Source organism: Sorex fumeus, unplaced genomic scaffold (assembly GCF_029834395.1).
Source record: "Sorex fumeus unplaced genomic scaffold, SorFum_2.1 ptg000045l, whole genome shotgun sequence".
NCBI classification, from domain to species: domain Eukaryota; kingdom Metazoa; phylum Chordata; class Mammalia; order Eulipotyphla; family Soricidae; genus Sorex; species Sorex fumeus.
In genome coordinates this window covers 11025073-11045050 of record NW_026606102.1, presented here as the reverse complement: position 1 = coordinate 11045050, position 19978 = coordinate 11025073, and the positions used below count along the sequence as shown (strand labels likewise).

The 19978-nt window shown below is 43.9% G+C and overlaps 1 protein-coding gene across 1 annotated transcript in view; it reads right to left on the bottom strand.

The window, feature by feature from the left end:
• Positions 1 to 19978, bottom strand: part of FYB2 (FYN binding protein 2) — a 313439-nt gene that overhangs the window by 12085 nt on the left and 281376 nt on the right. Inside the window, exons 6-11 of the mRNA XM_056122210.1 lie at positions 15502 to 15523; positions 12919 to 13021; positions 10173 to 10320; positions 4892 to 5006; positions 4770 to 4810; positions 2695 to 2758 (exon numbers count right to left, since the gene is read on the bottom strand). Coding sequence (XP_055978185.1) covers positions 2695 to 2758; positions 4770 to 4810; positions 4892 to 5006; positions 10173 to 10320; positions 12919 to 13021; positions 15502 to 15523 — 493 coding nt within the window. The remainder of the gene's footprint in view (positions 1 to 2694; positions 2759 to 4769; positions 4811 to 4891; positions 5007 to 10172; positions 10321 to 12918; positions 13022 to 15501; positions 15524 to 19978) is intronic.

The following is a 19978-nucleotide window of genomic DNA, read 5'->3' as shown; positions in this document are numbered from 1 at the left end:
CCACATACACCCTGCTTGAGACCCAGCAAGCCTCATTTCTCTAGACGTCCCTTTGTTTTGATACCTATATGGAGTAGCACCTACCAGCCAGCTGTGAAGGGAATTCTATTTCAAGTTAAACTTTACCCCAAATGAACTCTATTTTGCAGACCTTAAGGAGTAATATCTTCCTTCTAAAGAAGATATCTAAGGAAACATTTATGAAATATACATGCAGCTCACCTGGGTTCGATTCCTCCGCCCCTCTCAGAGAGCCCGGCAAGCTACCGAGAGTATCCCGCCTGCATGGCAGAGCCTGGCAAGCTCCCCGTGGCATATTTACTATGCCAAAAACAGTAACAAGTCTCACAATGCAGACCTTACTGGTGCCTGCTCAAGTAAATCGGTGAACAAGGGGAGGACAGTGCTACAGTGCTACTAGAAAAAAAAAGGCCGTCCCGTTGATCATCGATTTGCTCAAGCAGGCCCAGTAACGTCTCCATTGGAGACTTTGTTGTTACTGTGTTTGGCATATTGAATACGTCACGGGGAGCTTGCCAGGCTCTGCCGTGCGGGCGAGATACTCTCGGTAGCTTGCCGGGCTCTCCGAGAGGGGCGGAGGAATCGAACTCGGGTCGGTCATGTTGGCTGCGTGCAAGGCAAATGCCCTACCGCTGTGCTATTACTCCAGCCCCAAAAGGTAAAGGCCCTCCCATTGTTCATCGATTTTCTCGAGCGGGCCCAGTAACGTCTCCATTGGAGACTTTGTTGTTACTGTGTTTGGCATATCGAATACATCACGGGTGGCTTGCCAGGCTCTGCCGTGTGGGCGAGATACTCTCGGTAGCTTGCCGGGCTCTCCGAGAGGGGCGGAGGAATCGAACTCGGGTCGGCCATGTTGGCTGCGTGCAAGGCAAACGCCCTACCGCTGTGCTATTACTCCAGCCCCAAAAGGTAAAGGCCCTCCCATTGTTCATCGATTTTCTCGAGCAGGCCCAGTAACGTCTCCATTGGAGACTTTGTTGTTACTGTGTTTGGCATATCGAATACATCACGGGTGGCTTGCCAGGCTCTGCCGTGTGGGCGAGATACTCTCGGTAGCTTGCCGGGCTCTCCGAGAGGGGCGGAGGAATCGAACTCGGGTCGGCCATGTTGGCTGCGTGCAAGGCAAACGCCCTACCGCTGTGCTATCGCACCAGCCTTCGATAGCTCAGCTGGTAGAGCGGAGGACTGTAGTGGACAGTGGCACAAAGCTACTAGAAATAGACTAGAAAAAGTTTATGAGATCCACTACAAGAATTCCTAACTCCTGAAAATAATGTAACTGATAATACAATGGTGGCACATTCACTACTCCAGTGCTTAAAAATTCTTCCAAGTGCATGGGAGATTGCTCAGGAGTTAAGGGCATATGCCTGGCATATATAAGGACCCTAGTTTGATCTCAGCATGAATGGCCCCTGAGCACCAACTGGGTGCATTCTCCATCTTAGAAATTCAACGACATCTTAGTCTGAGATGTGTATTCTTCTTGGCTTTTTCCTGTCGGGGTAAGAGCCCTCTCCCCTTTCTCTCCTCTCTCTCAAGCTTTTTCCTGTCTGTCTTTCTGTTTGACTCTTCTTTCATATTTTTATGGCCGACCCGAGTTCAATTCCTCTGCCCCTCTTGGAGAGCCCGGTAAGCTACCGAGAGTATCTCACCTGCACGGCGAAGCCTGGCAAGCTACCCGTGACGTATTCAATATGCCAAACACAGTAACAATTGTCACAATGGAGACGTTACTGGGCCCGCTCAAGCAAATCGATGAACAACGGGAGGACAGTGACAGTGAAGTAAAACTATTTTACTTTGAAAAAAATAAGTAAATTTAATACTGGCCATTTTAACAAATTATTTTCCCCCATTTTCAGAATTTCCCTTTTCTCAGAGCATCATAAAGGCATACAATGACTGGACAGGAAGGTAATGTTATGAAGATATCTAGGTATCACTGAAAAAGCAAAACCATGAAAAGAGTTACAAGCTAGAACCTTTTTTTATCAAAATTAGTATTTTTTTAAATAGGGGATGGGCTTTGAGCCACACTTTATGGATCTTAAGGGGACACTCCTGATGGCTCTATGGTCAACTGCAGGGGACCATATGCATTTGCCAGGGATCAAACCAGGGTAGGTCACCTGCAAGGAAAATGACATCTGAACTATCTTGACTTTAATCTTAATTTAGCTTTAACTTAACCTTAACCTCTGAACTGTCTCTCTGACACTTCATATATCATTATTCTTGGTAAAAATGAATTATCAGATGTTAAATTAAATCAAAAATCCCAGAGATACAGGGATTCCCACTTGCAAGACATAAGCAAGTCATAATCATTGATTTCTTCCTAAAAAATTATAAAATTGAAACAAGCTTACTATTACTTCCTTCTCTTTTCTCACAAAATTTTAAACAAATTCTCACAAAAATTTTATAACGAGCGAAGCCCTCAACATTGAGAGCTATACATTTTCTCAAAAACTAAAACAATGTGAGTCAAGATTTGTAGCACAGGGACACATTTATAAGCATTATTTGATCACAATGTAGCATTACAGTAGCTTATTTCTGCTCTGAAGATGGGAGTGGGATAAAGAAGAGGGTTTTCTTAAACTCTTTTTTCTAGATTAACAGGAAATTTCATGAGCTACAAAACCTAGAAAGAGGGTAACTCACTCTATCTTTGGGTAGTTGCTTTTTGTTTTGTAGACATCTTCATACATTTCTCTACCATTTTCTTCTGAAATTAAAGAAAAAAAACATCACTTATTACAAAAGCAGTATTATTTAGTAACTATTTAGTTCCATGTAGTTCCACTTTACATTTTATGTATCTTTTATTGAAACATACAAACATTTTTTTTTTAGCCATACCCTATGGTACTTGGAACTTACTCCTGGCTTTGCACTCACTTAGGAGAATCGCTTCTCTCTGCCTTGGTTTCTTTCTTAAAATGAGAATATTGGGCTGAATGATCTTTGAAATGGTTTCTCTAAAATTCTGCCATTGTAAGAAGGAACAAAAAAAAATAAGAGTAACATCTCATTATCCCTCCTCTATTATTTTTACATGAATCGATCCAACAAGTACTTTTTATTTTTACATTTTGTTTTGTTTGGGAACAAACAAAAGAGGTTGACTGCGTGCAAGGCAAACACCTTAACCCTGTATTATCTCTGACCTCCTCAACAAGTACCTAGTAATATTTCACATGGATCTGAAATGCTAGAAGCTTAGGGAAATGGTAAGGATAAAGATGGTTAGATAGCTAGAAGGGAAGGCGGTTTCATTAAAAACTCACATGACTGGGATGGGTGCTGGAACATTGTATGACTGAAACCTAATCATGAACAATTTTTTGTTTTTGGCTTTTTGGGACACACCCAGCGATGATTGAGATTACTCCTCGCTCTACACACAGGAATTACTGCCAGCGGTGCTCACAGGGGATACCAGGGATCTAACCCAGATCCACTGTGTGCAAGGCAAATGCCCTACCTGCTGCACTATTGCTATCGCCCCAAATTTATAACTGTGTATTGCATGATGATTCAATTTAAACAATTAAAATTAAAAACAGACTCATATGGCTGTAAAATGATAGCTGTGGGTGACAAATGCTATGAATACCAAAAACAGAGCCATAATGCTAGGAAATGGCATAGCAAAGAGAATCTTCTCTTGTTGGGAAGAGGAGGTGATTGAGCTCAGAAGAAAGAGTGATTCCCCTAGACGAAGGGGGCACTGGAGAGGCCCTGCAGGAAGAGGGAGCATCAGTGCTAGCAAACGACATGGCAGTCAGAGAAGCTGAAAAATCAGCACGACATCTATCAGAAGTTGAGCAGAGTGTGAAAAGAGGTGGAGAGGAGGTAGCATAAGCCACTCCATCCTCAAGACCACATTAAGGTCACTCCTAAAAGTATCTGGAAGCTGGTCCAGAGAGCTAGAATAGGATGTTAAAACCTTTACCTTGCATCCCACTGACCCTGGTCCAAATCCCCATCACTACTCTGTATGGTCCCTAGGGCACCTACAGGGGTAGCACCTGAGTGCAGAGACAGAAATAGCTTCTGAGCACTGAAAGGTGTGTTTCTAAAACCTAAACTCCCCCCCCCCCCCCCCACCGGCCCGGTGGTATTGGGAAGCCATGAAAATGTCTGAAGTAAAAACTGTTCCTATAGTTCAAGGGGAGGGGAACCTTTCTCTGGATATTTATAACAGCGTATAGAGACCAAACTGTACAGGCAGATGGGCCAAGGGCAGCTGATAAGAAGCAAATAAGTCTGCCCTGCCATGCACTAGGATTCCAGGGCCTTCTACAGCCTGGGGATAGATATTCCCCTCCCCTGCTACGAACTTGCTTTCTGTGATAGAAGTTCACTATGAGGCAGGAGCAATAGTACAGCAGGTGTGCACTTGCCTTGCATGTAGCTGATTCTGGTTCAATCCCCAGCACTTCCTATGACCCCCCAAACATTGCCAGGCGTAATTCCTGAATATAGAACCAGGAGTAACCCCTGAGCATCACTGGGTGTGGCCTCCAAAATGAAACCCAAAACAAAACCCATTATGAGCATTTTCGTCACCGTGATTCTAAATGCACTTATGAGCACATGTTTGGGAACACATTCTTAACTTCCCCTATCCAATTCATGTTATTTTTTTAAAAAAAATATGTGTAAATTAAACACATGTACTAGCTACACAGTAATTCATATGGACAGTTTCAGAAATGTTCTCTTATACTTACCACTATCTGAAGCAGATGTATTAGACAAGTCTGACTTTTGTCTGAGGGAAGAAAAAGATACAAAGACCTTTGAAGTGATCCCATTCATCAAAAGTCTGACTATGTTGCTGAAACAGACTTACCCCTTTCTGCTGGGGCATTCTACATCATCATACATCTCCTCCAGCGGGGATTTTGTCCGAAAGAACACTTGACCTGGAGTTTCACACTTCAACTCCAAGGCCTCCACATACCCACCTGTGGAAGGAAAAAATAGAGAATCCATTTGAGGACCAGTATATCAGCTGCATTCTTTTTTTTTTCCCTTTATTTTATTTTATTTTTTTTAAAGTTGTAGATTTACAATTTTTTTCTTTGGTTTCAATCATACAATGATCAGATACCCATCCCTCCACCAGTGCTCATCTTCCACCACCATGGATAATATCCCTCCCACCCCCATCCCCCCATCCCCCCTGTCTCTGTGGCAGGGCAATCCCCTGTGTTCTCTCTCTCCTTTTGGGTGTTGTGGTCTGCAAAAGAGGCATTGAGTGGCAAACATGTTCAGTCCATAGTCTACTTTCGACATGCATCTCCCCTCCTGGGAGGATCCTCCAAACATCCTTTATTTGGTGCTCCCTTCTCTATCTGAACTGCCCTTTCCTCTAGGATACCCGGCTGGCCTCTAAGTTATGGAGTAATCCTCCTGGTGCTGATCTCAGCTATTCTTGGGTATTAATCTCATACTTTGTTACTTTATATCCCCCAGATGAATGCAATCTTTCTATGTCTATCCCTCTCTTTCTGACTCATTTCGCTTAGCATGATACTTTCCATATTGTACCACTTGTATGTAAATTTCATGGCTTCATCTTTTCTAAGAATCAGCTGCATTCTTAAACACGTTTACATCACAGGCTGGGGCATGACTTGAACATGTGGCCTGAAAGTGCTAAAACCAGAATATAAACGTGACATCTCTGAGTGTTAGGCAAGCCTTCTCATCTTGCAATATCTGCGAAAATTCACTGGAGGTGGGCTGATGGAAACAATAGCTCTTCAGTAGCAAGGATTAATGGATTTTTTAAAAAAAATTTTTCCCTTTATTTTATTTTTTTTTTTACAGTTGTAGATTTACAATTTTTTGTGCTTGGGTTTCGATTATACAATGATCAGATACCCATCTGTCCACCAGTGCCCATTTTCCACCACCAGGATTAATGGATTTTTATGATGGGTGCTAGGTATCTAGTAAACAGGTCACTAGATGTGGGGAAGAGAAATCAAATCTCGTGCTTGCAACTCAGAGCAAAGGGGATGCTTGCAACTCACACTTCCTTTCACCTGGGCACAGCATCCTGCTTCCTGTCCAGCTTTTTCCTTACTTTACTGCTAAGACTCCTACCTGGCCCTCCTTTCTCTTTTTTTAAGGGATCTTCATCTAATCTCTGAAATGATATAGTGAAGTGCTGCAGAATCCAGATCTCCATCTACATGACTTTACCAGTTTTGAATGTCTCCCCGCCCCCCGCCCTTAAACCTAAGTTTAGACCTAAATTGATAAAGCACACGCCAACAGTCATTATTCATCAGCAATGGGATTAGCTCAAAATAGAGTGCTGCAGGTTGGAAATGTAGTAGGATTGTTTGCACAAGCAGCTACAGCCCGTGAAATGCAGGGGATCGCTCCAGCCACAGTGCCACCCGTCCTCATAGCCATCTGTTCCTCAGTTGGCAAAGATCAAGATTTAAAAGTATGAGTGATTCCAAACCATTTTTAGATATGAACTTGACATAGGAAGTCATATATCCGAGAAATGAGACAATTGAATTGTGTCTGATCAAACCATGCAACAACACGGCATCTTCTGACAAGAAGTCAATGAACAGGTACGCTGCAAACATCTCTCTCAATGTGAGCTGGTTCTGCATTTTCCTGAAGGAATTTTCAGTACATTTTCCCCAGCACAAAACAAAGATGCTCCAAACAGTTGCTTCATTCCAATTTTAGGCCCATTTTCCCTTCCCCTCAAACATTCCTTTTGGCTGAGGCAAATGTAAAAACGTAGGCTTCAGTTTAAACACTCAGACAACTTCCCCATTTACATCTCTAATTTGGGCGTCTCACGAATTCTAGAGATGCCCTCAGACTCTGAGACACTTCCACCGGATTGTCTAAACATTCTATTCCCAACCACACTCACGACTTCTCGTCACATGTTTGTGCCTGAAGTCTGCCCATCTGAATAAAAAGAGGCAACACCATCCTTCCGGGGATTCAGATCTCAAAACATTGACACTCTCCTTGACTCCTGTCTCCTTCATATTCTCTCACCAATCCACAGACATCTGGATTTGATCTCGAATCCGGACACATCTCAGTTTCTCTACCACAGTGCGCCCTCCTGCAGGCTACCTCACCCCCTACCGACATCATCCCGCCAAACTCTCACAGGTCTCCTGAATTCTCCTATATTCTCAGTTCAAGACAATTGTCAGGATGATGACTCTTTAAAGCATGCATCAGATCATGTTGTTCACATGCGTCAATCATGATCTGTTGATTTTGGATGTATCTAAGTACTGACATTCTTGCCGTGATTTTTAGCAGCCCCTCCATCCTCTGGGATCTTGTTCTCACTCTCCTCCATATCCTGCACACTGGTCACTCTGTTCCTGCCATGCTGGGGTCTTGCAGCTCATCTGCCAGCACCTGCCATGGCTGCTCCTTAGGAAACTGCCTTCGTTCCTTCCCCTTCCTACTCCCTAGAACATTCTTACTCTAGACATTTGACTCTCTTCTTTGTCTCCTTTGGGTAATCTACGAATACACATATAACTGCAACTTCCACTACCTCTACCCATTACCCTAATTTTATTTCCCTAATTTTATTTATTAATTTTATATTTTCCTCATTTTTATTTCCCCCATAACACTTCCTACTTTTCCACATGGTGGTAGTTAACTGTTGATGGATGATGCTCCCTCTGAACAGAATGGAACCTCCATGAGGACAGGAACTGTTTTGTTTACTGTTATATCCCAAGCACCTAGAACAGGGCTGAACGCACAAAAGGCACTCCAATATTTTGTAGTATTGAATGAATATTGCCGTTAACTAGAGATCTTTGCATGTTACATGTATAATGATTACTATTATTTAAAATTTCAGTGGGCCTAATTCCATGCTATTTTTTGCTTTATCCCCCACTCCATCTTTTGGTGATGATGTCTTGTATTCTCTTGATCGCTTTTTTTTCTTTCTCATTCCTTGGAAGGTGATTTCACTGTGTCTCACAGCAGATAGTCAGCTATGTTCACACTTTTAAAGTATGTAGAAAGAGAATGAGTCATAAGAGGACAACTCAGTGAATGTCCCAAATGGAACATTTGTGTTGGTGGCATATACATGGAAACAGTAGTGACATGTGTCCCAGAACCTTCAAATCACATGCTTGTGTAGTCACTATCTCTCTTGTACAGGTAACTACCGTCTTTCCAGTCTGACGATAAAGCCTGCTTACTTTTTTTAAAAAGCACTTTTAATTTTAATTTTTTAACTGAGTCACTGTGAAATACACAATTACAAAGCTGCTAATGATCAGGTTTCACTTATACCGTGATCCAACACCCATCCTTCCACTACCAGTGTCCATTTTCCACCACCAATGATCCCAGTTTTTCTCCCGCCACCCACCTCCCCCTAGAATAGACACTTTCTTTCCTTCTCTCTTTCTTTCCCCTTCTCTCTCTCTCTCTCTCTCTCTCTCTCTCTCTCTCTCTTTCTCCTTCTGGGTACTATGGTCTGCAACACAGATACTGAAAGGTTATCATGTGTGTTCCTTTACTTACTTTCACCTGCTTACTTTTGAGCTTTTTATCAGTGGACTCACTCAAGCAGTGCTCTGTGGTGTTCCCATTACATACAATGCTCTTTGAGACACAATCCCTATTGATGTATACTGTGGCAATCTGTTCATTCCCAGAATCATTCCCTTGTGTGAATATATTCTAGCATTCAACTTATGACTTGGACAGCTCTCGGTTTGAGGCTATTATAAAAAGTTCTGCTCTGAAGGTTGTCTATGAACTGAAACGTGCTTTTCTTTGGGGGTAGGAGGAGGTGCGGAACTGCTAGGGCAGACGATGTGCATATGTCTGGCTTTCATAGTTGCCAGAGTTTCCCAAAGTGGTGCTTCTAATTTACAGTCCTAGCACTTGGGCAGTTTGAGTTGTTACACATCTTCACCAGCATGTGTTGTTTTTGTTCTTTTGATTTTAGCCATTTTGAGGGGCCCATGACGCTACTGCATCAGAGGTGGCAGAGGTGCCATCTGGCCTGAGATTTGTGACACTGAATAGCTTCTCCTAGTAGACTTGCATTTTGGCTTCCCTCTTCAGTGAAGTGCCTTTTCACATATAGTTCTAAGTTTTCTAATTTATATATTTTTTTGTCTTTTGTATACAAGGCTATCTATAAAAGAATTACATATTCCCTGAATCCTTTGTCAAACATCACACACACACACACACACACACACACACACACACACACACACGTAAAATGCAGCCTAAACACAATCAGCTAATACACTTTGTAATCTGCCTGCCTGTCCATTACTTGGGCTTACAAAAAAATAAAATAAAATAAGAGGGCCTTTACCTTTATTCAGGGCCTTTACCTTTATTTTGGCTGGAGCGATAGCACAGCGGGTAGGGCGTTCGCCTTACACGCGGCCAACATGGCCGACCCGAGTTCGATTCCTCCGCCCCTCTCGGAGAGCCCGGCAAGCTACCGAGAGTATTCGATATGCCAGACACAGTAACAACAAAGTCTCCAATGGAGACGTTACTGGGCCCGCTCGAGCAAATCGACGATCAACGGGAGGGCCTTTACCTTACCTGTACCTTAAGAGGGTGATCGCAAGAGAAAGGTATATTTGCTGAGCACCCATTATGTAGCATGCTCAATCTCTGTGAGATCCCTATTATGTCCCTTTTCACACATAAGGAATTGAAGCAGGAATATGAAACCACTTACCATGGAGGTCACTTGAATTCAGATTGAGATTTGCACTCAGATCTCCTGCTTCTAATTCCAACGTTCTTTCTATTACTGCTGCTTCGCTAAGGCTTAGATATTCAATAAATATTCATAAAATAAATTAAAATATTGGCCATGCACAATCTCTAAAATGATAATGTTTGGGGCCACAGAGAGAGTATGGGGGTAAGGATGTTGTCCTGCAAATGGCTAACCACATTCAAATCATCAGTACCACATCTGATGTCCAGAATACCATCAGGAGTAATCCTTGAGCACAGAACCAGGTATAATCCCTGAACATAGTCAGGTGTGGCCTGACAACTAAAATTAAATAAAGGTATAAAATTAAAGACAGCCAGGAAGAAGCACAACTTACAGTGGCCTTCGGGGTGCATGGTCAGCTGGAAGTCCTTAGGGAGGGTCTTCGGGATAATGATATCTGCCACAGCATCCTGCTGTCTGTTCAGCTTGTTCCTGTTACTTCTGTGGACTTGAGTCACGTGCATTTTGCCCCAGGCACCTACCTAAACACACCAGAAAGTGGGGGGGGGGGTGTCTTTTAGGATTTTGTCTCAGTTGTTTAATTCATACCTGGTCTTCTACATGCATTCATTCCTCATGATGATAGCATGCTGCTTATCACTGCTTACTAGACTGAGGTTCATAGAGGTGCATGTCATGCCTTCCAGTCACTTCTAAATGGCCAGTGAACCCCTGGCCCCAGACAGGCCCCAAGAGGCAGGAGCACCAGTTCACTGCATATTCATGACACTCCATTAGGACAACAGCATTAGTTCTCTCCACAAAGAGTTTAGAAAGGATAAGTAATTGGCCTCTGGTCTCACAGACCATATCCTGACAAAGCAGGATGTAACACCGAGACTTGTGCTCAGAGACCACTAAGGGATGCTATGTTCCTTTTACCTGACACCCCAATATTCCACTCCACTCCTCTGTTCCATCTCACCTCTCTCCATGATCCCTAACTCCAAAATTTGTCCAATGACACGAAGGATGAGACATCATGTGAAGCTCTGGAGAAAGAGACACTTGTGGGTCTTGGTGTCTTACAATACAATGTATTGTTCTGCTGACTGATAATGTTTTGCTAACTGACAGGGAGACAGAAGGTGGGCTGGTCATCTGACTAGGAGACAGGGTTGGGGAAGGCTTCAGAAGACAAGTTTTAGCCAACAATACTTCATACTGGGAGTAACTGGTAGATAGAAGGTAAAAGTCAGCATGAGCAAAGACAAGGGAGAGAGGGACAGCTCAAGAGCAGAGCAGAGGTGAATGAGGCAAGATGGAGGGGAATGTTGGAAGAATTGGATGTGAGCTGAAAGATAAGACAAGTAGGGCCCCATTAGGAAGAGTCTTGTATGCAGGGCAGGAGAGTAACTGTTCTTTGTAATTATGGGGAATCAGGCAGGGAAGAACCCCCGTTGGAGCTGTATCTCTGGAAGAGCTGGAGATTGTAGCAAGAAGTGATTGATGGCGGGACTGGAATACCTTGACCACTAAGTGCTTTATAATGATAATGATCAGAAGGTGATGGGAGAAGAGTGGACACTCACACACAACACACCAAGCAGACGGGTAGATACAAGAACACATGCCGAGAAACTCAGAAAGAGTTAAAGTCATTAAGGGCTATATAGGGCATGGACATTCCTGAGTTCTTGATAGGATCGGGGCAAAATGGGGATAAAGAGGAAAAGCTGCATGGTCAAGAAAAAATGTAAAAGGGTAAAAAATGACAAAGAAGGAAGTTCATTTTTTTTTTTGCTTTTTTGGGTCACACCCAGCAGTGCACAGGAGTTACTCCTGGTTCATGCACTCAGAAATCTCCACTGGCAGTGCTCGGGGGACCATATGGGATGCTGGGAATCGAAACTGGGTCTGCCGCGTGCAAGGCAAATGCCCTACCTGCTGTGCTATTGCTCCAGTCCCGTAAGTTCATGTTCTTATCAACACTCTGATGAAGCAGAACACAGACTAGCTAAGAGTGGCTCTAGGCAGTGTTCCTAGAGCTGATCTGAATCTCAAGCTCATATCTCTGCTGACTTGTCATTTACATGGATCCTAAAGAGCACTGTCCAGATAAGTGACCAACCACATTTACTGCCAATTTTCCAAATAAAATTTTAACTATTTCAAAAACTCAGATCCACTTCAGGGAAGGACTCTGGCCTTTTGGCAGCAGCCTGACCTCATTTCTGGTTTTTTTCTCTTAGCCAGCACTGAGAAAAAGCTTTCTCCAAGCCTGTTACTCAGCCTTGCCCTGACCTCTGGTCTTGCACAGACTTAGGGCCTTGCTCTATCCCCTGACCTTGACCCATGATGTTAACCCTTGACCCATGATGTTGGTTCCCTGGCTGTGAACCCTGTTGTTCTTAAGGAGTTATTGGTATCTTTGAGATATAATGCAGAGATTGTATAAACAGCCTGGAATAGCCTGGCCTTTTGTCTTCAGACCAGTGTGGGCCTCAACCATACCATGTTCCTTAGGCCCCCAGGTGGCACTGCTACTGTCTAATATCAGCTACACATATCTCCAGTGGGTATCTGGAACATTCCAAGTAGTGGTTCTACCCTAGAGGTATTTACTGTTTTAAGACTCTGGCCACACTGTTTTGAAGGAGACACTGTTAATGGACACAGTGTTTACTGTAAATGAAAGCAACAATACATGCCCTTTTTATAGTAGCTCAGGGCTTTATAAGCCCTTTCATGTGCATTATTTTATCATCTCAATCGAGGTCCAGTCAGGAGGGAGTGAGGATGTTCATTGGGGAGCTACATGATAGAACTCAGAGTCTTGTCAGACTTCTCAGCAAGGTCTAAGTCACAGAATTGAAAGTCCCACGCACACCACAGGGTTAGCCCTGAGCGAATGTCTCTAAACATTTGGTGCCCAGGTGCCTTGCTGGATTCACACTAGTCCCTGCATATGCAGATGAATAGACAGCTGACCACTAGGGTTCATTCACTTCACTCCCCAAATACCCACACCCACTGCATATTTTGACCCTTTCTGGAGAACTGTGTGCCTCAACCCTTAAAACATCACCCCACCAAAAATCCCGCTACAAGCCTGATCTCAACTCTAAGAACACAGATACCTTGGAAAAGTAGCTGAAATGTGGGTCCTTTTCCATTTTTTGAGGTTCCAATTCATGTGACTCTTTTTCTTTCATTCTTTTATCTGTATCTTCATGATGAGGGCTGAAAAAGTATAAAGAGACCAGGGAATAAGAAAAGCTGAGAGTGTAGAACCACTCAGGCCTAATTCAAATGGATGGAAAAATTATTTGAACAGAGGTGAATTTCTTTTCTTAAGATGAGAGGAGCAAGAAGAGGTTGATCACTTCATTTCTCTGAGTTTCTACCTATCCCAAGGAAAGCCTAAGTGCCAATTCTCCTCATGAAAATCTCTTAAGAATCCTTAAGAATCTGAGCTCCTTTGTCAGATCCCTAAAAGCCTGTAGAGTACTAAGAGGCTGAGCTCAGCACGTTCATCCACACTTCTTGTGTGGATGTACAGAGCAACAGTCTGGCCGAATGACTCTCAGTTGGGGCTGTAGGGTAATGATGATTTGTCCTTTCTGCCTTGCCACAGGGAGCTTAGGTTTATTGGGTTACTCCCATTGAGGTGCTCCCATTCCTCAGTGTTTATTTGCAACCTCTTTCTTTGTGCTCTGCTTTCCCAATGGGTCAATCCCCTTTATCTCCTAATCAGACTCTGTTAACTTGTAAATATTGCTTCTCTCTTATCCTTAAGTTCTTTGCATAGCTAATTCAGAGCAAAGTACTTTTTGTATAGACACAGGAAGACAGTTAATGCTATGCATTTGTAACTTGGGAGTTAATTGACTCTGAATAATATTCTCTCCTGGGCATCTGGTATCTCGACTGTAAGCCTCAGTTGCCCTTACTTCCTAGCATTCCAAAAGCAGGGTCCCGATGAGGGACTGGATGGACCAGGGCAAGCTGTGAGCTACTCTGGCATCGAAATGGGCCAGATCAAAGCGCCATAATACTTAACTATAAGTTAAGATCATGGTCATGGACAAATTCTGTCATGATCCAACAAGTAACAGCTAGATTAGGACCCTGCTAGGGTTAGGGAAGACTAATCTGGCCTGAGAACTGTAGTCTGTGATCTACAGCAAGATGTCCCAGTAGAGCCACACTACAAGCTCAATGTCTCTCTTACTGTGTCCATACAAAATAACTAATAGTAAGAAGTAGAATTAAGATGCTAATTAAATGACTCTTGGACTAAGGAGAGGAGAAACACGCCCTAAGTGATATTTCGCACTTGAGCTGAGGGCTTTCATACGTTGATTGTGCTACCAGACCCACTCCCAATGAAGAGAGGTTGAGAGAGACTAGTCTGAGTGCAGAGAGTTGAGCAAAAGGGACAAGGGGAGAAGAATGTAGGGGAAGAATGCAGGAGCAGGCACATGGGGCGCATGAAATAAACAGCAACTGATCACCAACCAGGCTGGCCCTTGTTTCCTCCTTGGCAAGAGAGAGAGCTGTGGGATTACTAGTCATTTAGTGATTACACATGGGGAAATGAGGGCTGGCATGCACATGTGTATAGACATAATCTCGATGGAGAAAAATGGGGAAGAATCAAGGTGCAGAGGGCAATGACTGAGTCAAAGACCATGGGGAGAGTGCTGGGATCATTGTCATCCACGTGAGAGTTCCTGTGCTCACTTAAGTGGACAGGATTATCCTACAACCACACTAACACAGAAGCGGGGTAGTGGGGTGGGGAGAAGGAATTCACAAAGGAAATCAGAAGAGGTGGCCAGAGAGCAGCATGGCTCCCATTTGAATCATCAGGAAGCTGTTCAGTGGAGAGGGTTAGTGTTATTTTACCCAATGACTGTGCATTCGCATCAGCCATAATGTGCCTCTGAGATGGATGGGATGTAGGATTGAACACTCAGATGTGAGGAGGCTTCCTCTGGGCCCAGGAAGAACAAGAGGTGCAGAAAGACCAAGAGTAAGGAACAATGGGCCCCATCCACAAGGAGCTCCTGGACAAAAGGAGAGGGAGGAGGAACCACAAGTTAGCAAACATGGCTTACAGTGACATTTGTACAAACAGGTGTCCTCCTCCTATGGGATCCCACAGGAAGGGGCTGGTGAAAAGCAAGGAAGACTTCTTAGAGAAGGTATATTAGATAGTCAAGAGAAGTTTGTAGCAATTATGTTGGGCTGAGTTAGTGAATTAAATGAGCAAATACAAAGAAACTTGAAACAGGGGTATATTTTGGGAACTGCAGAGTTTTGTTGTTTTGTCTTGGGGGCTACACCTGACTGTGTTCAGGGCTTACTGCTGACTCTGCACTCAGGATTACTCTTGGCAGGGTTCAGGGGACCACATGTGATGCTGGAGATTGAACACAGGTCAGTCATGTGTTCATGCAAGTTCATGCATGCAAGGCAAGCACGCTACTAATGAGGTCTGAGGAATTACAGCTTCTTGGAGATCCATGTGCTTGTCAAGTGTTACAACTTGGCACTAACCCTGAAAATCCCAAGGTTCATGGCTAGACCCCAAGTGCTACCCAGCTTCACTGGGGACAGATGGCTGTTGGGAACTCCTTGCTGAGTGAGTTATGGGATTAGGATGAGGGATAGGGAGTGGTCGGGCAGGACCCAGAGCACTTTCACTGCAGAGTCACCTTCCATAGCTGAAATGGAAACCTATTGGTACAAAAGGCTCATGAAAAAATGCTCTATATTGCTAATCATCAGGGAGATGTGGATCGAAACAACAATGAGCTATCATCTCACACCACAGAGACTGGCACACATCAAAAAGAACAAGAACAACCAGTGCTGGTGTGGATGTGGGGAGAAAGGGATACTCTTTCACTGTTAGTGAGAATGCCAACTGGTCTAGCCTTTTTGGAAAACAATATGGGCATTCCTTCCAAAACTAGAAATTGAGCTTCCATATGAGCCCACAATGCCACTTCTGGGAATATATCCTGAAGGTAGAAATAACATCTGCACCTGTATGTTCATTGCAGCACTGTTCATCATATCTATAATCTGGAAATAACCTGAGTGCCTGAGAATAGATAACCAAAGGTTAAAGAAACTGTGGTGTTATGGATCGAACATGATTGCCACTCAATGCCTCTTTTGAAGACCACAACACCCAAAAGGAGAGAGAGAACAAAAAGGAATGCCCTGCCACAGAGGCAGGGTGGGATGGGGGGGTGGGGGTGGGAGGGATATTATCCATGGTAGTGGAAAATGGGCACTGGTGGAGGAATGGGTATTTGATCATTGTATAATTGAAACCCAACTGTACAACTGTACCTCATGGTGTTTCACTAATAAAAATTAATAAAAAAAAGAAAAAATCTAACAAACCATAAAGGTACAATTAATTATACTAATATTTTAGAAATGATGGACAGGCCAATATAAACATGAATGAGTAGGAATTCACAAATGAAAAATCCAAAAAAATTATGTGTATGTGGAAAAGTGCTCAACTTTAACTAGTAATAAAGTGCAAAGCAAAAAAAAAAAAGAAACGGAATACTATGCAGCTGTTATGAAAGATAAAGTAGTGAAATTTACTTATATGTGGAATTTGCTTAAGTAATGGAAAGTATCATGCTAAATGAAATGACTCAGAAACAGAGGGACAGACATGGAATGATTGCACTCATTCGTGGAATATAAAATAACATAAGACTGACACCCAAGGACAGTAGAGACAAGGGCCAGGAATATTGCTCCACAGTTGGAAGCCTGCCTCGTGAGCTGCAGGAGAAGGCAGCTAGAATAGAGAAGGGATCACTAAGTCAATGATGGTCGGAGGGATCGTTAGGGATAGAAAATGTGTGCTGAAAATAGATAAAGGACCAAACATGGTAGCCTCTTAGTATCTGTATTGCTAACCATAATGCCCCAAAGTAGAGAGGGAGTATGGGGGAAACTGTCTACCATAGAGGCAGGGGGAGGGCTGGAAGAGGGGTATACTGGGGACATTGGTGGTGGAAAATGTGTACTGGTGGAGGGATAGTTGTTCATTCACTGCATGATTGAAATGCAAACATGAAAGCTTTGTAACTGTATCTCATGGTGATTCAGTAAAAATAAATTTAAAAAGAAACCTACTGGCCCATCAAGCAAAACCAGTTTTACCATGAGGAGTTCAGTGATTATGAATGCTTTTTCCTTTTGCAGCTGAAACTCACCTAAGTTCACCATGGAGAGAATTTTTCCAAGGCTGAAATAAAAGAAGAAAAGAAATAGTGATTTTTATTTTCATGCATCTACCCAAGCGAAGGCCTCTGTGGTTGAGATTCTGATCTTCAGAGATGAGATTATAAGGAAGCAGGGAAGGTCTCCATGGAGAGCCAAGGTGACAAGGACAACAGAAAGTTATCAGTGGCATTGAACAGAAGAAGCGTTTCTGAAGTGAGGGCATGCCAGAGGCAGTGCATAATTAAACTAAGAAAGGAACTGCTCTCTGCATGTCTTTTCAGAAAGGCATCTGTAGAGTGGATAACTTTAAAATCATCGGAGGAAATATGCATGTGTGGTATTTGAGTCGTTTTTCAGTGGGCGAAGCTGGTATAAGTTCATGTGCAAGTTGGGGATGAGGGGATTTTCCAGCCCTGCACCTATGTCTACTGAGCTCTCCTATAACCCAGATTTAGATCAGGCTCCATTATATTCATGTCCCATTCACCCTATAGAGCCCTTCATTCATTTGGCTATCATGTTTCTGGTGCTTTCCATGAGCCAGAGTCTAGACAAGAACCTTGAAGACACCAGAATATGTTTCAGCACTCAAAATGCAGCCCCGAGAGCATGCCTTGGCATCTTCCTTGCTGGAGGAGGCCTTGCAGGCTTCCCTATGGACATTGGGTCTGATTTCCCATAGAACTCTAGCATAGGGCCCGGTATCACTGGTAGGCATATCGGACAGGACAGGCTAGTGTCTTTGAAACATCATTTAACCCCTGAATTGCTAAAGCATGTCTGTCAAATGGGAGCCATGGGAGAGTTTCCAGGCAAAAGGGGATTCAGTGCTGTTCCCTGTACACAGTGCCTGTACACAGTGGGGAAATGATAAGTGAGGACATCCCTCCCAGCCAGACATCAGCTATCGATAGTGGGGAGAAATAGAAATGGTCAGAAAAATGAGCATGAGTCCAGGAAATGGACCTATGGTCCTATGAGGGGAAGACAGTGAACTCCGACCACCCAGAGGGTTGGAGTAAGCAGCTCCTGCAGAAAGACCTGAACTGGGCCTGCTACACCCTGTGTGGCTTGAGGGCTTCAAGTTACCAAGAAAGTTGAGACTTGAGTCCTGACACTTGGGTCTACCTTCCCAGCTTTAAAATACTGGGATGAATGTAACTCCTATTCGAGGGTAAAGGTCTAAATATTGAAAAGGCTTGTGTGTGCTTTGATGTTGTGTGGGATAGAAAATGGTTATTTAAAGAGTTTTATTTGTTTGTCTGTTTATTTGTCTATTTTCCAGACAGTTTTATTTTATCAGACAATTTTATTTGTTGGTGATATTTCTAGATAGGGCTGGAGCGATAGCACAGCGGGTAGGGCGTTCGCCTTACACGCGGCCAACATGGCCGACCCGAGTTCGATTCCTCCGCCCCTCTCGGAGAGCCCGGCAAGCTACCGAGAGTATTCGATATGCCAGACACAGTAACAACAAAGTCTCCAATGGAGACGTTACTGGGCCCGCTCGAGCAAATCGACGATCAACGGGAGGGCCTTTACCTTTTTACCTTTTATTTCTAGATAAGTGAAGCATTTGGGAGGTGGGGGTTATTGGGTGCTACTCTTGGCTCTGTGCTTGGGAGTTACTCTGGATAGTGCTTGGGGGACTATATGTGGTGTCTGGAATCAAACTGGGTCGGCAGCATGCAAAGCAGGTGTCTCAACCTTAGTATGCATCTCTCTGGCCCCAAGAGGAGCATTTTGATAGAATGTTTCTGTTCTTATAAATAAGAGTTACAGTATCACTCTGAGTTTTCTAGCTCTAAAATGCATAGACAGAAGAACAGTCCTTTTCAGTAAGTGTAAGAAAACCAAAGCACATGGGTCAAAGAGAAAGTATAGGAATTAAGATGCATGCAGGGGGCCCCATCTTAACATCAACCCCCCCCCCTTTCTCCCCCCCAACACACACACACTGCATGGTCCCCCAAGCACTATTCGAACTGATTCCTGAGCACAGAGCTGAGAAACTTCCTAGCTCTGCCAAGTGTGAACAAAACTCCCCTGCAAAAGAAAGAAAACCAAAGTGGAAAGACGTAGATGGATCTTTCCATCACAGTGTTGGCTGTGAGAAAAGGGGAGATGCTTCACAAGGCCACAGGGGAGGGGTTGGGAGAGGGGCAGGGCCTCAGTGTTTGCTAATGGTTACTTGACTCAGTCACCCTCATTCTTCCAGCCATCCCATGCATCACTCACCTGTCCTTGGTTATGATCACTGATGCAGCACAGCTGCTCACAGCTGAACATGAGCTCCCTGCCCATATGAAGACCTCCCCTCCACCCTAAGTTCCCAATAGCTTCTAGGGAAACTTTTTACTGCAGACTTCACCTACATTCCTACCATGGCCCCAGATGTGGGTCTGTTACAGCTCTACTCTGCCCTGAGACAATGGAGATTCAAGAGTCTACAGCCACAGCCACTCTGCTGGGTCCTGACTGAATAGTTCCATGGGGCATCTAACACTGAGACCTCACTAGATGTCTGCCAGGAGGGGTCTCGTTATGTTCTTGAAAGAAAGCACAGGATAGGAGGTTGGATCGATAGCACAGTGAGTAGTAGGACATTTGCCTTGCATGTGGCCGACCCAGGTTCGATTCCCAGCATCCCATATGGTCCCCTGAGCACTTCCAGGAGAGATTCCTGAGTGCAAAGCCAGGAGTACCCTGAGCATCAGCAGGTGTGACCCAAAAAGCTAAAGGAAAAAAGAAAAAAAAAGAAAGCACAGGATAAACCAATTCTGCTTGTGCCAAGGAACCTGCCTTCAGAAGGATAGTCAGGACAGACCAACTGGTGCTGGGGCATGAACGGCCAGGAAGGGGGACCCCTAACTTCACTCGTCCCACATTGTTCTCTAGTGCACCAAGACTCAGAATTTCAGCTGCTGGAGG